Raw genomic sequence first — 21,921 nt, 5'->3', positions numbered from 1 at the left:
AACTTGTGGCCTTGGCCAAGTTACTTCATCTTGCTAAGCCTCAGCTTCTCTCAATGACAAAATGGGGAGAAAAGTAGTACCCTCCTCATAGATTTGTTGTTGGGAGGTGGAGAGGCATTTCAGACAGGACAGTAAGTAAAGGCAAAGACTATATTGCCTCATTCATGGTCAATGAAGGACATGGACATCTACACCAGAGTTTCCAACATCAGCATTATTGACATTTTTAGGCCCATAATCCTTCGTTGTAGTGGAGGCTGTCCTGTACCTTACAGGATGTTTAGCAGTGTCCCTGGACTCTATCCGCTAGGTAGCAGCAGCACCCACCCCAAATCCAGACAGCCAAAAATGTCTCCAGACATTGCTAAATGATTCCTGAGGGACAAAATTACCCCCAGTTGAGAATCATCCATTTACATTGGTTCCAATTTATACCCAATAAATGTATTTTGGAAGGAGGAGGGAATGTTTTATGTATTCAGTTTAGATTTGCTTTTAGAATGATTACTACTTAAAGAAAATGAGCTTTTGGGATGAATAAAGGTTCTGTATGGGATTGTGGCTTCATGAGTACATACAACTGTCAAAACACATCTAACTGTTCACTTTAAGTAGACACAGCTTATTGTCTGTAATTATATTTTAATAAAGTTGATTTTTAAAAGAGAAAATTGCCGCCCTAACTGGTTTGGCTCAGTGGATAGAACGTTGGCCTGCAGACTGAAGGATCCCAGGTTCGATTCCGGTCAAGGGCATGTACCTGGGTTGCGGGCACATCCCCAGTAGGGGGCGTGCAAGAGGCAGCTGAATCGATGTTTCTCTCTCATTGATGTTTCTAACTCTGTATCCCTCTCCCTCTCCCTTCCTCTCTGTAAAAAATTAATAAAATATATTAAAAAAGAGAAAATTGCCTATATTCTATTATGAATTAAAAGATCTGCTTACAAATTTCCACATGTCCTTGGCATTGCACATGTGTTTTAAATGCACAATTTAAAGTGTAATTGTGTGAGTGCCAATAATCTGTCTAGATTTTTGCTTTGCTTTCCATAATGTTGTGCTACTTCATGGGCATGTCTCCACAGACATAAACATTTCTGTTGCTGTTTTGTGCCACTAAGTTTTAGAATCTATCATCATGCCCTAAAATAACTGCCAGGGGTAAACTCAAGATAAAGTAAAGTAGCAAACATGAAGAATGAAAGGGAAAGTCAGCCCTGGGAGAAAAGGAGTTGACAAGGGAGGGTCTCAAGAGTCTGAAACCCAAAAGGAATGTCATTATGTGGGTTCACATTTGCATTTGAACCAACACTGTACATCCGGTTTCAATGAAAAGTGCACATTTCAAGTTTGCTCATTCTTCATGTCTAAGTTCAAAGTCCAGCTATCAGGAGATTTCTGTGTTTAATAGTGCCATTCTCAGTTTTGTTAAGACTCTCATTCTGTTCTTGTCCTGAAAGTAGCATGCTGCAGATTGGCAGCAAGCAAATTCAATTTAATTTGGCAAATAATCTTTATAGAAAGGCTTTCCCAGCCCTGCCAGTGAGTGCAGTACTGGACTCCTGACCTCAGAACCATGCAACACAATGGGGGAGACTGAAACAAATTTAAATAGCTATAAGACAAGACGAAGCATGATCAATGCACTCAAAATTGGTGGAAACAGCTGCATTCTTGCTGAAGGCCCAGGGAAGGCTTCTCATCACAGAAATGTAACAAAGAGAACTTAAGTGGTCATGTGGCAGGGTGGTGGGGGATTCACATCTGGCTTTTATGGAAACTTGTAGAAATACAGACTCATAAGGCATTATTCCAACCTTATGATTCAACCAGAATTTCTAGAGTAAAGGGTTTGGAAATCTGGATCTTTCAAAACTCCCAGTGATTATGATGATCAGCTAGGCTTTGAGAACTACTGAGGCGACAAATTCCCTACCCAATGCTAGAATCCCCTGAACAGAGTTCCTTCAGAGTTTTGTTTAATCTCTTCTGAAACAATGCAAGCTCACGACCTCTCAAGGCACCCAGCCCTTGAGAGATGAAGGGTAAGGATATGTCAGAAATAATTAGGAAACAGAGGGAGGTAAGTTTGGAGAGGAGACTTGGGGTTTCATGATGGAGTGATTTGAATATCACATTGAAGAATTTCAACTTTATCCTCTCTGAGATGGAGGCCCTTGATAGGATCTTGGTCGTCACTGGGTTTACAAGCCTGTTGAAGCACAAAGGGAATGGAAGGTTAACCCAGAGTTCAAGTGACCCAAATAAGGACTTTGGATCAGAAGCAGCAGGAACAGCAATGTGGAGGGAAGTCTAAGCTGTACTGCAGTTCAGCCCTACAAAGCTTGACTGACTGGGGACAAGGAAGGGTCAAAGCTGATTCCGGGGTTTTGAGGTCCTAGAGTGCTGAAAACGTGAAGAAGAATGGGAACTGCAGGATCAAGAGCAGGTTAAGAAGACAGATGGCTGCCCTGGCTGGTGTGACTCAGTGGGTTAGAACATCAGCCCACACATAAAGGGTCCCAGGTTTGATTCCTGGTCAAGGGCATGTACTTTGGTTGAGGGTTCACTCCCAGCCTATGTGGGAGGCAACCAGTTGAGATATATCCTCAGGTGAGGATTAACAATAACAACAACAAAAGACAGATGGTCAATCAGGCTTTTGACATTGGTAATGCATTGGTTTCCATCACCGTGCATCCTCCTGTCACCTGTGTCAGAGCAGAGCTTAGTTATGACCCCCTTTGTGAAATTAGAGATGGGCCCTCAAAATGTCTGCTGACTTAAAATAGTCCTTCTCCTCTCAGGATCCTCTCTGCTTGAATTTAGGACCTTATTATTTCTCACTTAAATTAACATAAGCCTGAGGACTGCCCCACTCATGCTGCTGTCTTTGTGTGAATTAGAACAGTACCCTTTTTGAGTTTATAAATTAGAAAAAGTGGCTTTTGTTTGGGTGGAGGCAGCCCTTCGTTCAGGGCTGGGGCCACAGAGCACACCTTTGTGGGACAATGAAGACTCCCCTTCCTGTAGGATGAACTCCCTGTCCAGTATGGACGGCTCAGGGAGCTAAGTGCAGGGGTGGGGGACCCCACTTGTTGCCTCAGCTGGTACACAAACCCCTGGATTGGTTTCCCTGATGGTCTCTTTGATCCCCCTTGCCATTTCTATTTTATACAGAGTGATTTTTTTTTCTAAAATAAAATTATATCTCATTCTGCCTCAAACTTTTCCATGTTCTCCCAATGTCTTCAGGATAAAGTTCCAATTCTTAACTAGTTACAGAAGTCCATTTGCGACAGCTTCCCACCCTCTTCCTGGGCGACTCTCCTCACCTTCCTCCTCTCCACTCACAGCTACCTGGATGAGAAATGCACGAAGAAATGCTTGCTGGCCCAGGCTGCTGTTTTCTCACTCCCTGCCAGGCAAGCCCTGTCCCTCCCACTCCCCCAAAGGCCAGATGGCTTCTGGCTTTTCTGAGGTTTATTTGACTCATCTCAAGGAAGCTGCCCTTGTCCTAATAGCAGTCTGCATGGGATCGCCCCGGGGGGCCCTTCTTCCTGCACAGCCACCTGGAGCCAACACTTCCCTGGCTCTGACCTCCTGGAGGACTGAGAATACGGTCTGCTCCTGTCTTTTCCCTCAGCACCGTTACGTAGGGACCTGGCTCATCCTTGTTGAAATGGACAATGATTTAGACACAAATGAAAAGTACAGATTTTAACACCACCTCACACCAAACAAACAAAATAACAACAAAAAAACCCAAAATCAAAAAAAGTTTTTGCTCTCTAAACAGAAGATATTCTGTCAGTTGTTGAAGCCATTTTATTTTCCCTACGTTTCTGTAATCTTGAAAGGGATGTGCATTTAGAGACTAATGATCTTTGGAAAGGTAACTGCTTGAATGAAGTCTGAGGCTTCCATTCTATGGCTGGTTTGCTCAGGTGTGTCTGGGTATTTGACCTTTGTGAGATGCTTTAAAATATTGCCCATAGATTCAGGGGACATACTTGATTTCTTTCAAAACATGCCAGCTTTGAAGATGGAGGACTGTGCCGTTGCTCTAAGACGGCAATGCCATCAGTGGTGTCTCTGATGGTGTTCCAGCTGCTTGCCCAGCCCAATGATGAATTTTGAAACACTTCCCTAGTCTATCCAAAGGTTCCAGGAACTTTCAAGTCAATTTGCATTTATTTTTCTGTGTGCAGTCCCTGTCTTACCACAAAGAATGTGAAGAGGCTGTGAGAATGTGTTCAATGAAAAAACAAAACAATTAAATGTAAAGTATTACTTAAACTTCAACAAAAATTACAAGGAGGCAAAATATGACAGTCGGAGACTGAGATATGGGAGGTGAGTCTTAGATGTGTCTTAGATGTGTCTGCCCAAATGTTGATAGAGTTGACACTGTGCTTCTTTGGGATAACATCCAAATGGAAATTCATTCTGTAGCACGATTCTCACTGTCTATAAGGAAATATGATTGTTGCCAAATTTCCTTCATAGAAGCTATGTTAACAGTGAAAAGAGATGCTGTTCAGGGCATGAGTCGGCACTTTGTAAATGTGATATTATTTTTTTCAACATTTGGCCATCATTTAAAAATATTTTCTTTGGTTTTTAGTACTAATAGTTTTCACTTTTTTTCAGCTGGTTTCATCAGTTTCCAATAGCATCTTAGCTTTAAAGAATTTTTTTTGTTGTTGTGATTCTTTTAGTGTTTTAAAATAAGTGCATAAGTACTTATCAACTTTAATATTTACTATCACTTATTAACAATTATACAAAAATTGAGCTCTATGCACTGACTTTTATTTCATTTCCCCCCTTCACACCCTGCATATTACAAATACTTTGCTAATGGGAATAATCATTTTGAGGTAAGTTTGATTTTTAGTTTTGGCTGGGCATCTATGATACAGTGTCTCAGTTCCCTTATCTTTCAGGCAAATACTTGAACTTCTGAAAACCAGTGCGTCCTCCAAATGCAAGGCATAATGTTTATCATGAGGGTATTAAATCATATTTTAATTAATACTATAATAATAAATAAATGCACTTTTCTTTTCCCACAAGCTCTCTTTGGAATATGTCTCCTATCCATTTTCTATAAGACTAAAACAACTCCTATTGTTGATATAAAAATATTCCTCCTCCCTTCTTTCTTTAAACAGCTGTTTCGTGACTAATGGGGAGCTCAGAGGGACACACTTGTCCCAGAAGAGAGAGAATTCTGTCTTAATCAGCCCCTCCCCATCATCCCTTGTCATTCAGGACAGCACTAGGCTTATTACTATGTACTCAGTAAATATTTGTCAGTTTGAACTTGACATTATAAATGATTTTGCCATTTATTTCAGTGGTAAAGGGTAAGTAGTGTGTGTCAATTGATAGAATACTCTTATTTTCCAAGTTCTGAGTCCACCCTTGACTTGAAAGAAAGGAGCAACCTTCAAAGCTTTTTTGAGTCCGTTCATTCATTTGTGCACATCTGGGGAGAAAGTAGAATGGACAGAAGGGGGAAAAGTAAGGATACTCTTCTGCTTCTTTTCTGCTTTGCTTAACATTAACCATCTAAGTGTTTGCTAACACTTAGCCGAAAGGATCAAATGAGAAGAAGACCACAGAAGCTCACTACATGCTAGCTTATTTTTTACACTGTAATGGAATACAATTAGAGGAACTCACTCCTTTATTTCTACATGATCCACCATCCTATTTTCTTCTTTTCTCTTTTTTTTTTCCACTTTGAGAATGATTTGTGTGTGCTTCTCCCTAAAATCTGTAGAATGGTTTCAAAGCTTAGTTTCCAGCATTTTCCTTAAGTATCTTCTGTGATTTAAGGCACCTGGGGGGAGGGAGAGACGAGCTTCCACATCAACGGATGATGCTTTTTATCTTTATAAGTGACCCACAGTTTGGTTACTGGTGCAATGAGAAATTAAGAAAAGTGCACATTTCAATGACTGCCATTTCACAGTCACTCAAATCAGAACTGGGATGCCACAAAAACAACTCCCTGTTAGCCCAGAGAAGAAAAAAAGAAGAAAGAAAGTAAAGGGGAAATTCAGATTAGTCACAAAGAAGTTCCCCGCCTGCTGCAAAGCGGCAGTGTTAAAACTGAAGAGAGTTCGCTCTGCTCTTTCAATTGCCTCTTATCTCTGGTCCTGCCACCTCTGTGGATTTGCTGATTGATACGCCTGGTTTTATCTTCAGCTCCTTCTTGGCAGGGGAGACATCAGTTCTCTCTCAGATCTCCCTTCGGCCCCAGTTTTCATCTTTGCTGCATCCAGACTGTGAAGATGGAAGGGGTCCAGCCCCTGGATGAGAATGTGAGAAATGCGCCAGGTCTGAGATTCCAGACACACAAGCTCATGCTGGTGGCCTCTGTGGTCCAGGGGCTGGGGCTGCTCCTGTGTCTCATCTACATCTGCCTGCACTTTCATGCTCCTCAGGTAAGATGCACAACCGGCACCTTGTTGCCACCAGCTCACGCTGATGGCAGCTCCAACAGCTGCAAAGGGTCACTTGGAAAGAATCTGATAACCAAATTGTCCAGGTGCTTGTTTTTTTTCTTCCCCCCTTAGCAATTTTAAAGTGTGGTTAAACACCCTCTGGTCTCCTTTTTCCTTCCCTTTTCTCAGTAGTGGCAATGGTGGGGCACAGTGGAGGTAGGGCAGGGGCGCTGCTTCTGGATTATTCTCTTTTTCTTGGCAATGCAGGAATACTGGTATTTTTTTTTATGAGCCGTCACTTTGAAGCTTTGAGTCATTGATATAGCTGGTTTACCTATTTTCTTAGTTAGCGTCTGATAAGGGAATTAATATAGAAAGGAAATAAAATGAGCTCAGTTCCACTTTGCCATTGTATTCATAAAACCCACAGACACTCGTGGACATTTGCTCCTGCTTTGCAAAGAATGCTGAAGGTATCAATAGTAAGTTCTTTTAAATAGCTAATAGTTCTTTTAAAGGCAGAGATGTGTGTGTTCCGTGCATCCGCGCACATGGCCAAACATTTACTCCAACAACTTACCCTGATATTCTCACAGCTTTTCTCTACCAATTACAATGTACAGACATCGCTTTGTCTATTTTATACTTTATCCAATATATTATGTGGTGGGTGCATCTTTCTAGTATTTCCCCCACCTAGTGAAGATATTCCTTGCAATCTCCCTTCTCTTTATTCTGATCCCCTTTACATTTCTTTTTTCTTATGTATTTGTTCAGACCTGCAAACATTATTCAGTCTTTAAGGATGTTCTTGACTGCTGGCAACTCCACTGAAAATAAACGTACAGTCTGCCCGTGTTCCCTTGTTGAGGCTAGTCTGATCATACTGTTTCCCTGGCGGGTTGCTTGAGTTTAGAAAAGTCTGTCCCTGGTAAAGATTAGACAATAGGAACTTTTATTTCTGATGGACAGGTCAGAGTCTGAGTATCTCGAAACAAAACTAGGATAAGACCAGTGGAGTCCTGGGAGACGCCTGGGCTTGCCTCTGCCCACCGGAAACAGGGGTTTTCAGTGCAGAGAGGCTGGTGGGAGTGTGGTTGTGATCACTGTACTGCAAAGAGGGTTCACATCCCCCGATTCCAGAAGTGTAGCAGATGTCATGCTCAAGTCTGCAGACTGGCGAGCACAACACCACACTCAACCTCTCCTCATTATGCCTTTCTTTCTCTCCGCAGAACCCTTTGGGTGCAATCAGAATAGGCAATTTGGGTCGCGAGTGTGGGGGTGGTGCAATGTGTCCATGGCAGGGTGCCTAAGGCAGACCGTTTTTTGAAGAAAACAAAGAGTGTAGCCAAAAATAGAACAGCTGAGTGCATGCACCAGGTCTGGGAGCCCTGAGAGTGCTTTTTCAAATAACCACAGTGTCACAGACACTGTGACGATGAAAAGACAGGACAGACGGCTCCAGTCAAGACTCAACTAGGGCTGTGAGTATGAGAGAGCCAAAGGTGAAATGGATGCATATAGCCCGCTGGTGGCAGAGTGGCCCTGGACTAGAAATACCCAGGGGATGCTGAAAAGGAGAGGGATCTTTTCTGCCAAGTCACCCAGCAGCTCTGTGATCGAGCGTGGAAGGAAAGCTGAGTGCTGGTTTCCAGGACACTAGAATTCATGGGGAGCATTCTTTGATTCTGGTGCAGAAATGGAAGCAAAGACATAGGAGGTACAGTAGAGCTGGTGGCTCAAGAAACGTGCTCTCATATACTCTGGATACGGAATTTTTTGGCACAGACTTGACATGAATTTTAATTTTTTCTTATTTCTAGCTAGACTGTTTTAGCTAACATAAATATTTCATACTGTTATAGGATGCAGCACAATGGGTCCTTACATTTAATCTCATATACTTTATTTTGGGGAGGGGGATAGCACAAATAGATCATATATATTTCTCCCTGGAACTTGATGAAATGGTGGTGGTGGCAGTGTGTGTGTGTGTGTGTGTGTGTGTGTGTGTGAGAGAGAGAGAGAGAGAGAGAGAGAGAGAGAGAGAGACATTGAGAGAGAAGGGTGGAGAGTAGCTGTTGAAAAAGGGACACTTTCTAAACTCATTGATAAAATTGTTTGGAATTTTGGTTGAAGCATTGGCTAGACAGATGATGATGCAAAAAACCCTCTACTTTTATAAAACAATATTGCAGTGATCTGTAATATTGCAATGCATTTCCATTTGGGTGTTATCTCAAGTGAGCCGAGTACTCAACCCTCACCCAGTTAAGTTGGATTTTTTTTTTGTAGGAAAAAGATACTTGGAGAATAATAATAATTTCCCTCATATTTTAGATTTAATTTTTAGCCTTATAAAATAATTGATTTTATGAAAGGCTCTGTAAAACACAGATGTAGCTATTAAACTCCTTGGGCAATTAACTTTTCCCTTATCATTTCATGACATTAGGTTGATTTCTGTGCACAGCAGAAGTTCTCATTTTGGAATGTCAGGAAAATAAAATATAGACTTTTCCCTCTCATATAAGTCACTTCCCTCTTTGGGCTTTGATTTTCTCATGTGTAAGCAACTGGATCAAATGATCAGAAAGATCTCTTCCAGCTCAATATTCTATGAATATGAACTTTATACATATATTCAGAGAATGGAATGAGATTTTGGGAAATACAAAATATAAGTTTGTAGATTTTTGTGTCTGAGATGAATTTCCTGGTTCTTAAGAAGGGGTGGAAGGAAATCAAATTTGCATATATATTTGTAATTTATGCTTATTTATATACTATGTACATATCTAAATAACTTATTATATGTTAGCAAAATACCCTATTTAGAAGGAGGAAAGAAGTGGATGCTAGAAGAATATCTATGGTACAAATTATAAAACTGAGTGCTTCTGTCACCAAAAACAATACATGCTCTTTGGATATTTATTTAAAGTATTAGGCTTCTAGTTTTACCTATTACTTAGCTTGAAACAATGGCAGAAAAGTAGCTCAACTTACAAATATAACTTACACATTTATATATATAATTTTTATAAATATAATTTATAAATTTTATTTGTGTATCTCTGGACTATTGAAGCCAGGCTCTTCCAAGATTTGTATCACCCTCATCACGGCAATTTATAGATGTGAGGCTTTTAGTGATAATTCTTTAGCAAATTTCAGTTGAAGGTTTATATTCTCAACACTTTTACTGCCGCGTAAAACAGAAGTAGAGGAAACTGTAAAGTGAGCTGACTAGATCTGATTAGAATTCAGAGTTTCTTGATGAAGGCTATAACTTGGACTTTTTTTGTATTGTTAAGGGAGAAAAAAGAAGCTTTTTTTAGCCTGAAAAATCTTGTCTCAGATTAACTCAGTTTAAATGTATCCCCATGTAATCTAACAAGAGTTTTAGAAATTCCTTTTTGAAAAAAAAAAAAGCCAGACATGCAAATAAATGATGTTCAATGCAAATGAATTTACATTTCATAAGTGATTCCATGGTAATAACAAAGAAACATCTGAAGTATTGAACTGATTTGTCATTAAGTATTTGGAGGCTCTAAAGGGGGTACTAATAATAATGTATAGAATCATTGCATTTTTGAGCGGGCATTACACATAGTCTACTTACAGTTAAGAAAACCAGAGAGGGTAAGAGCTGGGAAGGAGGTAATGCTATAGCTGATATTAAAAGGAAGAGTAAAAAGTCTTTAAGTAGATAAGAAGGATGGTAGGGGTTGGGAAGCGGGTAGAAGGTTTTCTAGGTACTTGTTCAGTTGATTGTTCAAAATGGTTGAAGTTGAGTGTTCCTAGGCCAAAATGGTGGAAGGTAAAGCTTGAAAGGGCTGTGACTCATGCTAGGGAATACACTTCCTTCCATTACTTGCAAAAAAACACACACCAAAAAACAAAACAAAACAAAAAAACAGGAAAAATTACCCAAACTGCTGCTTCTCCAAATTTCGCTTCTGTTCTGTGGTCAACATATTTCTATAGATAGAAAGTGAGTCTAGCCCTGACTGATTTGGCTCAATGGCTAGAGCCTCAGCCCGTGGACTGAGGGGTCCTGGGTTCAATTCTGGCCAGAGCACATGCCTGGGTTGCGGGCTCGATCCCCAATAGGGGGTGTGCAGGAGGCAGCCAATCAATGATTCTCTCTCATCATTTATGTTTCTATCTCTCTCTCCTTCTCCTTGCCTCTTTAAAATCAATAAAATATTTTTTAAAAAGAAAGTGAGTCTAATCTCATGCAGCACTAGGGGGCGCTACAGTAAAACTAACCATTCTCAGATGGTTTAATGAAGCCTACACTCTTTTCTCAAGGAGTCAAGATAAGAGAACCTTTTTTGAGAAGCCAAATACTCAACAGGTATAAGAGGAAGAACAAGGGAGGCCTCATTTGATACTTTATAAGTGAAAAATTTTGATATAGTACTGACCCAAGTTGAAAATAGGATAGAAAAATTTGTACTGGGATCATGCTGGAAATGTCACGTGTCCGAGTATGGAAACACACACACACACACACACACACACACACACACACACACACGAGTTCCGGATGTAGATTTAGGGATATAGTCTCCCGATTCCACTTCTCTGACTTCAGCCCCTCGTTAGAGGCACAGAGTAGACCCAGTCCTGCCTCTGAGCTAATCACCTGCCCTTCCAATCCTATTTCTTTTAATAGAAATGACTTCTGTGTCTACTTTCAGAGAACCTGTACTCTCCACTCATGTCAGGGATTCTGTCTGCATCCATGGAAAATTAACATTAACCTTCTGGAATAATTTAGGTGAGAAGAGCCATGTACAGTGTTGTTATGAGTGAAAATAATTGACTTACAAAAGGTTATTTCACATCAACGGTCACAAATGGAGCATATGGTGGCATTAGGATGAAAGAGAATTCCATACCATCCTACGGCTTGTGTATTTTGTTTGTAGCCACTCATACTTTCAATATCCATATCTTTTTAAATGAAGGAATCAACACACTTCCTTACAAAAAATACAAAACATCTCCAAGTTTAGAGCAAATCATTGAGGTATAGAGGAGAGCATGTTGGGCCAGAAATCACAAGGCTCTGGTTCAGTTCAGTCTTTAATGTTGTGACTCTGAGTAAATTTCCTGAAATTCCCTGAGTGTCAGTTTAATCATTTTCAAAATTGGAATTTGGTAGTTGTGAAGAGCAAATGTGTTACAGAGCTTTGGAAATGATGGTTATTATTCAAGGACACGCTTCCCTAAGCACTGTACCACTGAAATGTTTTCCTTGTAGCATGTGTACACACACACACACACACACACACACACACCCCACATAACTCTAATCTCAGAAAGCATATCATAGGGCTAACCTTAATTTCATGGACTTTGACTTCCTTACTATAGTTTTTAGGATTAAAAACCCCAGCTGGGATGTGAATCATCCCTTTGTCCAGCATCTCCACAGCTATAGACACTCCTGGCCTATTAGTCACTCAGTTGCCACCTTGGATTTTATCTACTGTTGAGATATCGCAGTGCTTGTGTTCAAGTCACCCCTATTTTACTTAATAATAGCCCCAAAGTGCGAGAGTAGTGATGCTGGAACTTTTTCTATGCCTAAGAGAAGCCAGAAAGTGCTTCCTTTAAATGAAAAGGTATGTATGTATAGGATAAACGTAGTATATATGGGATCCGGTACTATCCGTGGTTTCAGGCATCCCCTGGCTGTTTGGAACATATCCCCAATGGGTAAAGGGGGATGACTGTAATGAATTATTTTCTTTTCAGCAGAACTTTTATTCTGAAATACAACGTAGGTGGGTTTTTAATTTGTATTGATTTTTCTACTTTGAGAACATGTAACTGTATTTAAGAACATATTCTGATTGATAGAAAAATTGACAAATAGACCTACACTTTAGTTCTTCTAATACTAATTTAATAAGAGCTTGTGGTTAGAAAGTCTCATTCCCTTATTGCTGCATTGCAAATATGGGGAACAGAGGGGTCCAGTGAGTTTTCATGATGGACCCTCAGGGCTGGGCTTCCCTGTAGGTAGCCAGGGCATAAGCCTAGAGAACCAGAGAAACTCTTCAACAAAGGTCAGGAGGAAACTAACAATGAACATGACAAAAAATGATAAACAAGCATCCAAACAGTCATTAAGGAAAAATATAAAAGCCCTTTGGGGTTATAAAATAAGTTGTAAAATACCTACTTTACAGGTGAGTAATATAAAATATATTTTGAATTATTTGTGTTGACTGATTAATGTTTTTAGCTTCCAAGGTCCCTAAAGATCTTAATCTGACCGTGTACATGGTATGATGAAGACTAGGAATGTAAAGCCTTTTTTAGGGGGTGAGTGTTACCTATAATAGTCTCTCATTTTTACAGATCCTTTCCCCACTTTTGTTTCTACTTCTTCACCATGACTTCGGAGGAAGATAGATATTTGTGTGCTGTTTTACAATGAGGAAACATGAGGCATTACAGACTTGTCTGGGTTCATATTAAAAAGTCATGCAGAAAAAAAAAGGTCATGCAGGGCCATAGCCAGTTTTGCTCAGTGGTTAGAGTGTCAGCCTGTGGACTGAAGGGTCCCAGGTTCGATTCTGGTCAAGGGCACATGCCCAGGTTGTGGGCTTAATTCCCAGTACGGGGTGTGCAGGAGGCAGCTTATCAATGATTCTCTCTCATTATTGAGATTTCTGTCTCTCTACCCCTCTCCCTTCCTCTTTGAAGTCAATAAAAATATATTTTAAAGAAAATCACAAAGCCCATTTCTAAAAAAAAAAAGAAGACTAGGACAAGTTGCTGAAAGCGGGCAAATTCTGTACAAGCGAGTCTTTGTCTTCTGGCTTCTCAGACAACAGGTGAGAGAGCTTGATGAACATGAGGGCTGAGTGGCCCTGGTGTAGGCAGTAGTTACCACCAAGCAGCTCCTAGCAAGTAATTTGAAGGCTAGGGCAACTGTGAGCACTGACGCTGACCCCCATGTGTCCTGCACCATCCTTGGCCCACACCGCATAATGCCTTCTCCTCTTTCTTTAAGGCAGCGGTTCTCAACCTGTGGGTCGAGACCCCTTTGGGGGTCGAACGACCCTTTCACAGGGGTCGCCTAAGACCATCGCAAAACACATATATAATTACATATTGTTTTTGTGATTAATCACTATGCTTTAATTATGTTCAATTTGTAACAATGAAATTGGGGTCACCACAATGTGAGGAACTGTATTAAAGGGTCGCGGCATTAGGAAGGTTGAGAACCACTGCTTTAAGGATATAAGTTATATCAGATTTAGGGTCAGCCCTAATCTAGTGGACCTCATGTTACATCTGCAAAGACCCCACTTCCAAATAAAGTCACGTACAGGGTTCAGGTGGATGTTAATTTTGTGGGAGACACTATTCAGCTCACTATAAACCACTGATTCATTTACTTATCCCAACAGTATCTGTAGAGTGTCAATTACCTGTCAGACACAGAGGAAACAATGGTGAGCAAGACATGGTCTTCCTTGCCCTCCCAGAGTTTCCAACCCTGTGTTTAAAGCAGACACTTAAAGCAAAGTGTTGGTTAGAGCCGATGTCAAATATTATGTGATTATGAAGTCCTTAACTAAGGAGCAGGCATAGTCTTAGGGGTTAAGTTCCCTCTTAGCTCAGCAAACATTTACTTAACTGAACTCCATTATGATTGAGGCAGGGTGAGATTTATGATAATACGGTGGGTACACTGTAACTGACCCTTCCAGTTGCTTAGAAACTAAGCTGCTACAGAATGTTATGCTGCAGACGCACCCAATCACCAAGGTGAGGAAGTGAGTTCTTAGAAATGTTTTGGCAGATGCCTCTGTGGGTTTACTTTGAGGACTTCCCCAGTTCATGTGGAAAGGGAAACCCAGATATGAGAAAATCTTCCCCTTGAGGACAGCAAAAGTTGGATGCTTTTGGTTCATTCCTGAGATCCCTCTTAGGAATCTGTTAATTGCTAAGCTTCTGGGACAATGAAACTGCAGTTCTTGTTCTCTGAGATAGAGAGGACAGGGTCCTCTCTGTGGGATAGCCATTACTAAGTAAGTGTGACAAGAAAAAGGGAAGTGTTTAGAGAGGGGGGTTATGTTAGGATATCGCATGGATTGTGTAGTAGAGAAGAGAATGAAGGTTAAGAGAGAGCTTATAGCAGAAAGGTGCTGACAGTCATGGTGAAGGGTGGGAAGGAGAAAGAGAGGGTTTGGGATAATAATTAAAATGGCTGTTCTTTGTGGCATTAGATCCCAATAGGCTCTTTATTCAACATGGTTTTCAGAGCCACACATCTTCGTTTCTAAGAAATGTAATTTTCGGGATGAGGTTTTTCTAAATGTGGAAGGCTGCTTGGGCAAAGAACCAGTTTTGCCTGTTCTTCCTAGTCCTCTCTCTGTGTGGGGTTCTGAACTTTCCTGATCAGAAGGTAAGGCCTTGCCCTTGGTAAGGACGCTGTTTCTGCTGAGCACCACCGAATGCCTCAGGATGAGAGTCTAGCTTCCCAGCTGACTGCCATGGCTCAGGATGGAAAATTCCATCTTCCCCTGCAGAGGCTCCTTGAGATGCACCCTGAGAGGTGGTGAGGGTGTGCTTTCATGATCTCTCAGGTCTCCTCTGACATGAAGCCCAAGGCACAGGGAGGAGATATTCACGTCCCAGTGGAGGTGGCATGGTGAACTGGGGAGTCCCCATCACAGATCTGTTTCCCCACCGTGCTCCACTGACTCCCACACTACCACACTACCCCTCTCCCACCTAACATCTTGACATTGTGGCTGGGTATCAAGTGAGGAAGGGCAAGGCCCACAGAGTGAAGGTAGAGCCCATGCCCTGGTTTCATATCTTCCAGAGGCTCATTCCTTCCTGCCAAGAATTACCCGCAAGACAAATGCCGAGTAAAATAATTGCCAACATCCTAGTAAGTTAGAATTAGAAACTCTCTCCAAAGATGAGCTCCTGGGAACATGGTACAGGCTGCTGGGTAAAGGCTGGACATCAGATGTTTCCCAGTTTTGTTCTCCAACAGCTCAGTGCTCAAGGTACTGTGAGAGGCCAGAAAAGGACCTAGTTCTGACTCTTCTTGCAGCACCTGTCTACTTTGTACTTGTCCATGGGCTGCTGCCCACCGTCAGGTCAATTGCACTTCTTCAGAGTCCAGCTAAAGGTTGGGCGAAATTGTACTACACAGACAACTATGTAGAGTTAGGCTGAGGAGATCTTCTCTGGAGAACCTCTGGAGTATTTTGAAATATATCTGAATATTTTGACAACTATCTAAAACCCAATATTTTAATCTTGATCAGTACTGATGATGAAAATACTTCAAATTAATCTTAGACCCTCAGATACTTTCATAAGGGTAAACAGAAGATTTTCTTTTTTACCCATACACAAACATGAAAAATCCTCAGATCTTCTCCAGAGACTAACAAAATATCAAAGGTCTCAGAGGAGTTCCACATCCAAGGACAAGCTACACAATAAAGTTTCTTCAATCTGGAAATGTCTGAAGACTCCACACTGTCTCCAAACTCCTGTCAGTCTACACTGACAGAAGTTCTCCAGAGATCTCCTTAGCCAACTCTACATGGTTGTCTGTTTCGTACAGTCTACACACCACAATCAGAGTACAGCCCTGATATTTGAATGAAACCATGTCAGAAGCATGAGTGTACAAGAAGTCATCTTCTAATTGAACCTTGTATTTTATAGATAAGGAAGTTGAGACCAAGAAAGGGAAGATTTCAACTCCACCCCTCCATTCCCGTATGATTTCCATTATACCACACAAGTAGCCCCCCCCCATTCAAATTTGGAGTGAGGAGGAACCCCTGGGTAGATTTTATTAACATTCCATTCTTATGTCCACTTCAGTGTCAAGCTCAGAGGAGAGAGAAGTTGGCACACACAGCAGATTGGCAGGGTGGTAGTCTCACCATGAACTCATCACGAGAGCACAAAGGGAACACTCAGAGCTCAGGCTTCCCTCCTGGGTGTGAGGGCTGTCATAAGTGAAGCCAAGAAACGAGGAATGACAGAGTTACCACAGATGAAGGGACATTCTTGTTGGATAGAACTAAGAAAGCAAGTATTTTCTAAAGCTTACCATGCCCTTGGCAAATTGCTGGGTGCTTTCACATATGCTATCTTACTTAAACTTCACAGTCATCTCCTGGGAATATTCCAATAACAATATGCCTTATTTTCACTGGCATGAGAGCTGAAGCTCAGGAATGCTACATAATGTTTCCAAATTCGTAAAATTAGAGAAGTCACAATTTGAACTGAATCTGACCCTCAAGGCTATGCTCTCTGTCTCATCTTACCACGCTTATTCAAGGGCAAAAAGATTAGAGAAAATGGTTGGCTAGAATGTAAGACATAGAAAGGATATGTGTGGAAATAAAGTCTGACCAGGAGAACTTTGAATGGGGCACTGTGGGGGTATTTCTGGACAGTGGGGTTATCCGCATGAGTTAATCAGGTATGAAGGGTGAGGGGAAGAGTTAGGGCAGGGCAGGGAGCAAGAAGAAGGACCATTTATTTTATTTCACAACATTGCCTAAACTTAATGGTACTGATGCTAGTTAGAGACTTCTGAGAATATGTCTATTTCTAACACTGAGTAACCATCAGGACAAGGAACAGAAAGCTTCAGTCTGGAGTTCCAGTAGCTCTAACCAAGAGAGGAAGTCATGTGAGCTTTCCTTGTTGCCTCTCAGCCTCTTGGTCTCAGAGAACATCCCCTGGGTCACTACACCCCTTACATCATCAGGGCGCTTCAAAACTGTGGTAGATTTCCTTGAACTGCAGAAACCATGTGGAGATTTTTGCATAGCTAGTCAAATAATCCAATCATGAGGGCTTTCAGATCAGAGGGCTTGACGTAAGTTTGGGGATGAGGAAGCCTTGTTTTTTCCTCTTCTATGAAAATTGACTTAGGGTTACAACTTCAGAAACCTGGATCATGGACGTTAGTGCTAAGAGGGATCTCTTGAACTTCTAGTAATTTTTAAAGATGAGAAACTGATGTCTAGAGAAGTTGTGAAACTTGCCCATGATGACACCATCCCTGCCTGGCTGGCATTAGAACTCAGTTTGCTGCTGGCTGAGCCCTGCACTCTCTGAATTTAACCAGGTGGCTGTTCATGCTGGACTGACTTGCTGGCTTAGTGAGCAGTGGGGCATTTATTCACCCCCCTGGGGATTACGAATTGGCAGAGCTGGAAAAGTCTCTCCCTTCTACCTCCCAGGCCTGTTGGTTTCGGCTGGGTTAGGCTTGTGCTTTGACTTCTACGGGAAATAGGGGATTCCTCGTCCGCGTGGGCAGTCGCTAGAGGAATCCACTTGACTGCGGTGGCTACTTGTATGCCAGCGAGTGGGAGGCAGGGATTCCACACTCCAGGGCATGAAAACAAATTCCTCCCCACACCTCCATCAGCCAAAAAGCATCCTGCGGAGAGAGCTGTTGTTCTTGGCAGACACAAGAGACAGTGCGCTTTCTTTTCTCGCTTTCCCTTTTTAGTAGGTGATATAAGCAGATGGCACAAAATTGAAAAAAAGTCGACCATGAAAAGTAAGGGGCACTCCCATTCTTGACTTTAGGCTTCCAGTTCCTTTCTCCAGAGGCAACACTTGCAAACAGTGTTTTGTATGTCCTTTCAGATAGAGTCAATGCCCATGCAAGCCATAATTTATTTTTTTAAATACACAGTCATATACTTCATACATGATTCTGCCTTTTGCTTTTTTTCCCGCTTCATATACTTTATAGTTTGCTCCTTATTGAATTTCTTTGTTCTCTTCCCCATCAAATTACTGCAGACATTTTACCCCTTGGGCTTCCTCTCTCCTTTCTTGATGTTAAATACTCTCTGGGTTCAAATTAGGTTTTCAAGCTTTTAAGGAGAAGGGAGAAAACCAATGTAAAAAATAGACTATATTCACATCTACCAAACTCTGAAGGATTACACTAGTTTTAGTTGGTAGTGTGCCCTGAAAATAAAACACTTTTACACTTGCGTTAGAGCTAGGAAGCTTCCAGAATTCACTCCCAGTGCATTCTGGAAGTCGGTGGTCACAGCGGGTGGATCGGGCACAGCCTTCTTCAGGAGGGGATGGATCTCTGCGACTGAATGGGTTTCTTGACAAGATGACTATTAAATGCTCTGTTATCCAAAATGGGAAATTGGGACTCAGTGAGCTAAAACAACACACCAAAGGAGAGTTTGGCAGGGCTGAGCACAGACCTTGGTGCTTGCATGAAAGGGCAGAACACTCCTAACTTATCTTAAGGGGTGTTATAGAAAGGCCAGCGGGCAGGTTGGCAGTCTAGGTCTATTCTCCATGGAAAAAACCCAAGTCTTTGGCAAGTCGCTCCCTCTCTAGTCTACTCCATTTCTGTTTCATAGAATATGACTTGTTAATTCCATTTCTTCACCATTTTCTTTTCCTAAAAATATCTCTTTGCTTTCTTCAGGTGCCACCTCAGTATCCTCCAATTCGAAGTATCGGAGCACAATTTACTAGTAAGTGTTGTCGAAAGTTTGATTTTTTTAAAAAGAATTTTTCCCTCCGAATCTCTTCATTTCCTCCAAAACACAAGATCTCACCCTTTCTTAGTAAGCATTAAATCCTGGAATACCTGGACCTTGCATGTTGTTTATATTTGAGACAAAGAAGGTGTATAAAGAAGAAAAGGGGAGTCATTAGTTGCCAAATCTGTGCTTAATTCCTTTAGATGCCTTACTAATCCTTCCAGGAACCCTCTGAGCAGGAATTATTCCTTTTTTTTTTTTTTTTACTCCTAACCCGAAAAAAGCAGCTAGGGTGGAATTATTCTTATTTTTAAGGTAAGGGAACTAAGGCTTTACTTCCTTAGTTTTGCCAGTAATTCTGGAATAGGTCAAGATTTTACCTTAATGAGAGTTGGGGGAGGCCCCAGGTTGAAGGCCAGGTGATACTTCACCAGGACAGCATGACTTGGATCCATGACTAACACTAAAACACCCACCAGTAGTTTCTTTTTTTAAAAAAATATTTTATTGATTTTTTTTTTTTTAGAGAGGAAGGAAGAGGGATAGAGAGAAACATTGATGAGAGATAAACATTGATCAGCTACCTCCTGTACACCCCCTCCTGGGGATGTGCCCACAACCAAGGTACAAGCCCTTGACTGGAATCAAACCTGGGACCCTTGAGTCCTGGGACCCTTGAGTCCGCAGGCCAATGCTCTATCCACTGAGCCAAACCGGTTAAGGCCACCAGTAGTTTCTTTAAGGCTATTCACTGTCTATCAAGTTCTCCTGAGCCTGAGGGAAGTACGTCTTCATTTCCAGTTCAAGCATGCCCCCACGGGCCTGGTTCAGAGCAAGAATTATTGATTGTGTGTCCAGCAGTGGGGACCTACTCTTTCCTATTACCAAGGGACATGGGCCAGAGTGGGGAGTCTGAGATGTGGTTGCTTGGCCATATCAGGGCTGATTGAAAAGAAATTAAGGCTTTTTGGCTTACACTTAGAATGGCTCCTCATGAGGGTACCAAAGCCATCACTCTGTGTCCTTGTCTTTCTCCTCCTCCTCCCCCTCCTCTTCTTCCTCCTGTGAAAGCAGCTCTTCCCAAGGCACCTTCCAGGAAAAGCTAGTGACAAGGTAGAAGGGAGAGGCAGGCCTTTGTTCTGGAGCTCTTTCACCTGCCTCTTTCTGGGCAGAGCCTGAGCCCACTGACATTCTGTGCACAGCGGCATCATTAAGCTTCAGCAGCTGCTGGTAAAAGCCAGTAGTAAATGCTGCTGGGAAGTCCAGTGCCCAGGGCATGTGAAAATGTGCATTTCACAGTCAGGTGGAGCGAGAATAGGGAAGAGCTCAAAGCAACGGCCCTCCCGGCACCCTTTGCTCCTATTGAGCTATTGAACAAGGAAGCCCTGAGGTTGTCAGTCCCTTCCTGTTCTGAAAATCAGGGAAACCTCCAAGCTCCATTTCCTACTGCAGGTCTGTTGTGACAACCACCAATGGCTTTAATCTCTCTGTTCTTGAGTTCCAGCCCCATCAGGAACTGTCTTGGGTACTAGTGCTAGCTCTACCTCCTCTTCCATCCCATGGGTAAAGCACAATGCCCGCTTCCTCTCATTCTTCTCAAAATCTCTTCCTATCGCTGTCTCTTCATATGTTTCTAGATGTGTAAGAATGTTGTTGCCCAAAGTTGTGCTAAGGAATCATTCTTTCTTTTTTTATTTCTTCTTGTCCTACCCTCCTTAGAGTGTGACAATGAAAAAGGTTTCATCCTCACATCCCCATTCAAGGAGGAAACCATGAAGATACAAAACAACTCAATCCCCATCCCATGTGATGGGTTTTATCTCATCTCCCTGAAGGGCTACTTCTCCCAGGAGCTCAGCCTCAGCCTTCATTACAGGAAAAACCGGAAACCCCTCTTCTCCCATGACAAGGTCACGTTTGTTGACTCCATCACCGTGGCCTCTCTGGGTTTCAAGGACAAAGTCTACTTGAATGTGACCACTCACAACACCTCCTGTGCAGACATCCAGGTGAATGGTGGGGAGTTAATTCTCATTCATCAAAATCCCGATAGATTCTGTGCTGAATGAGGACCTGATGGCCACACCTAAGCCAGGCACCAAGCTCGAATGCCACAATGGGGGTGGACAGGACGCTGGTTCTTCCTTGGTAGTGGAGGAGTCATCCCAGATCAGCCCCCACCTCTGGCTACACAGGATGTGACCAGAAGAAGATTCCCCCACTCCCACTCAGGGATATTTAAGACTTATTTTACATATCATTTAACTTTATTTATCCTCCAATCTTCTAAAGCACCTAGCCCTCATCCTTCACAATTGCCTCAAGCCTGTTAGGTACCTCTGCCGAAGAAGAAAATAGGTGCCTCCTCTTCATGATACCAATTGTTTCTATTGGTCAGGAAATGGTCATAATAAACTTGCTTTATTGAAAAAGACACTGGATGAGCATTTGCTGGAAATCTGGCATCTGGCATTGTCGAAATGAAGAACAAGGAGGGGGCGATGAATCAGCCGGAAGTGGTGTGGACCCACTGACAACCGCAGCTGCCTCTCTAGGATGGATTGGGTTGCAGTCTGCATGTTGCCTAAATACCTCTCACTGGGTGCAGTTAAGAAGGAAAATCAACTTGTGAACAGCTGTCAGGACTTGGTGAAGATAAAGATTACTCTGTGTCTGGGCTCTTTTCCTCTACCATATTGCTTTCCCAGCCTCCAAATGTTCTTAATAGCAATTCCCCCCTCAAAAATCCAGTAAGAATTTAAAGAGTCTGGGGAGTGAAACACATTCTTTGCTACTGATAGTCAACGGAACATATATGCACCCTTCAGCTTATGCTGATAACACTCAGCCCCATGCCTTGTACATGCACACCACATTGCTAGTTTCAAAAATGAAGCAATTCT

The 21,921-nt window shown here is 42.0% G+C and overlaps 1 protein-coding gene across 1 annotated transcript; it reads left to right on the top strand.

Moving 5' to 3' along the window:
* Positions 1–5,887: 5,887 nt before the first annotated feature.
* On the top strand, positions 5,888–21,466 carry TNFSF4 (tumor necrosis factor superfamily member 4). Its single transcript, XM_006767036.2, has 3 exons — positions 5,888–6,458; positions 18,961–19,009; positions 20,738–21,466. Exons 1-3 carry the CDS (start codon positions 6,306–6,308, stop codon positions 21,085–21,087), a joined length of 552 nt encoding a protein of 183 aa, XP_006767099.1. The 5' UTR covers positions 5,888–6,305; the 3' UTR covers positions 21,088–21,466.
* The last annotated feature ends 455 nt before the right edge of the window (positions 21,467–21,921 follow it).

This window comes from Myotis davidii, unplaced genomic scaffold, assembly GCF_000327345.1.
Source record: "Myotis davidii unplaced genomic scaffold, ASM32734v1 scaffold580, whole genome shotgun sequence".
NCBI classification, from domain to species: domain Eukaryota; kingdom Metazoa; phylum Chordata; class Mammalia; order Chiroptera; family Vespertilionidae; genus Myotis; species Myotis davidii.
Note: the sequence above shows the minus strand (reverse complement) of the source record. Positions and strands in the feature narration are given on the sequence as shown.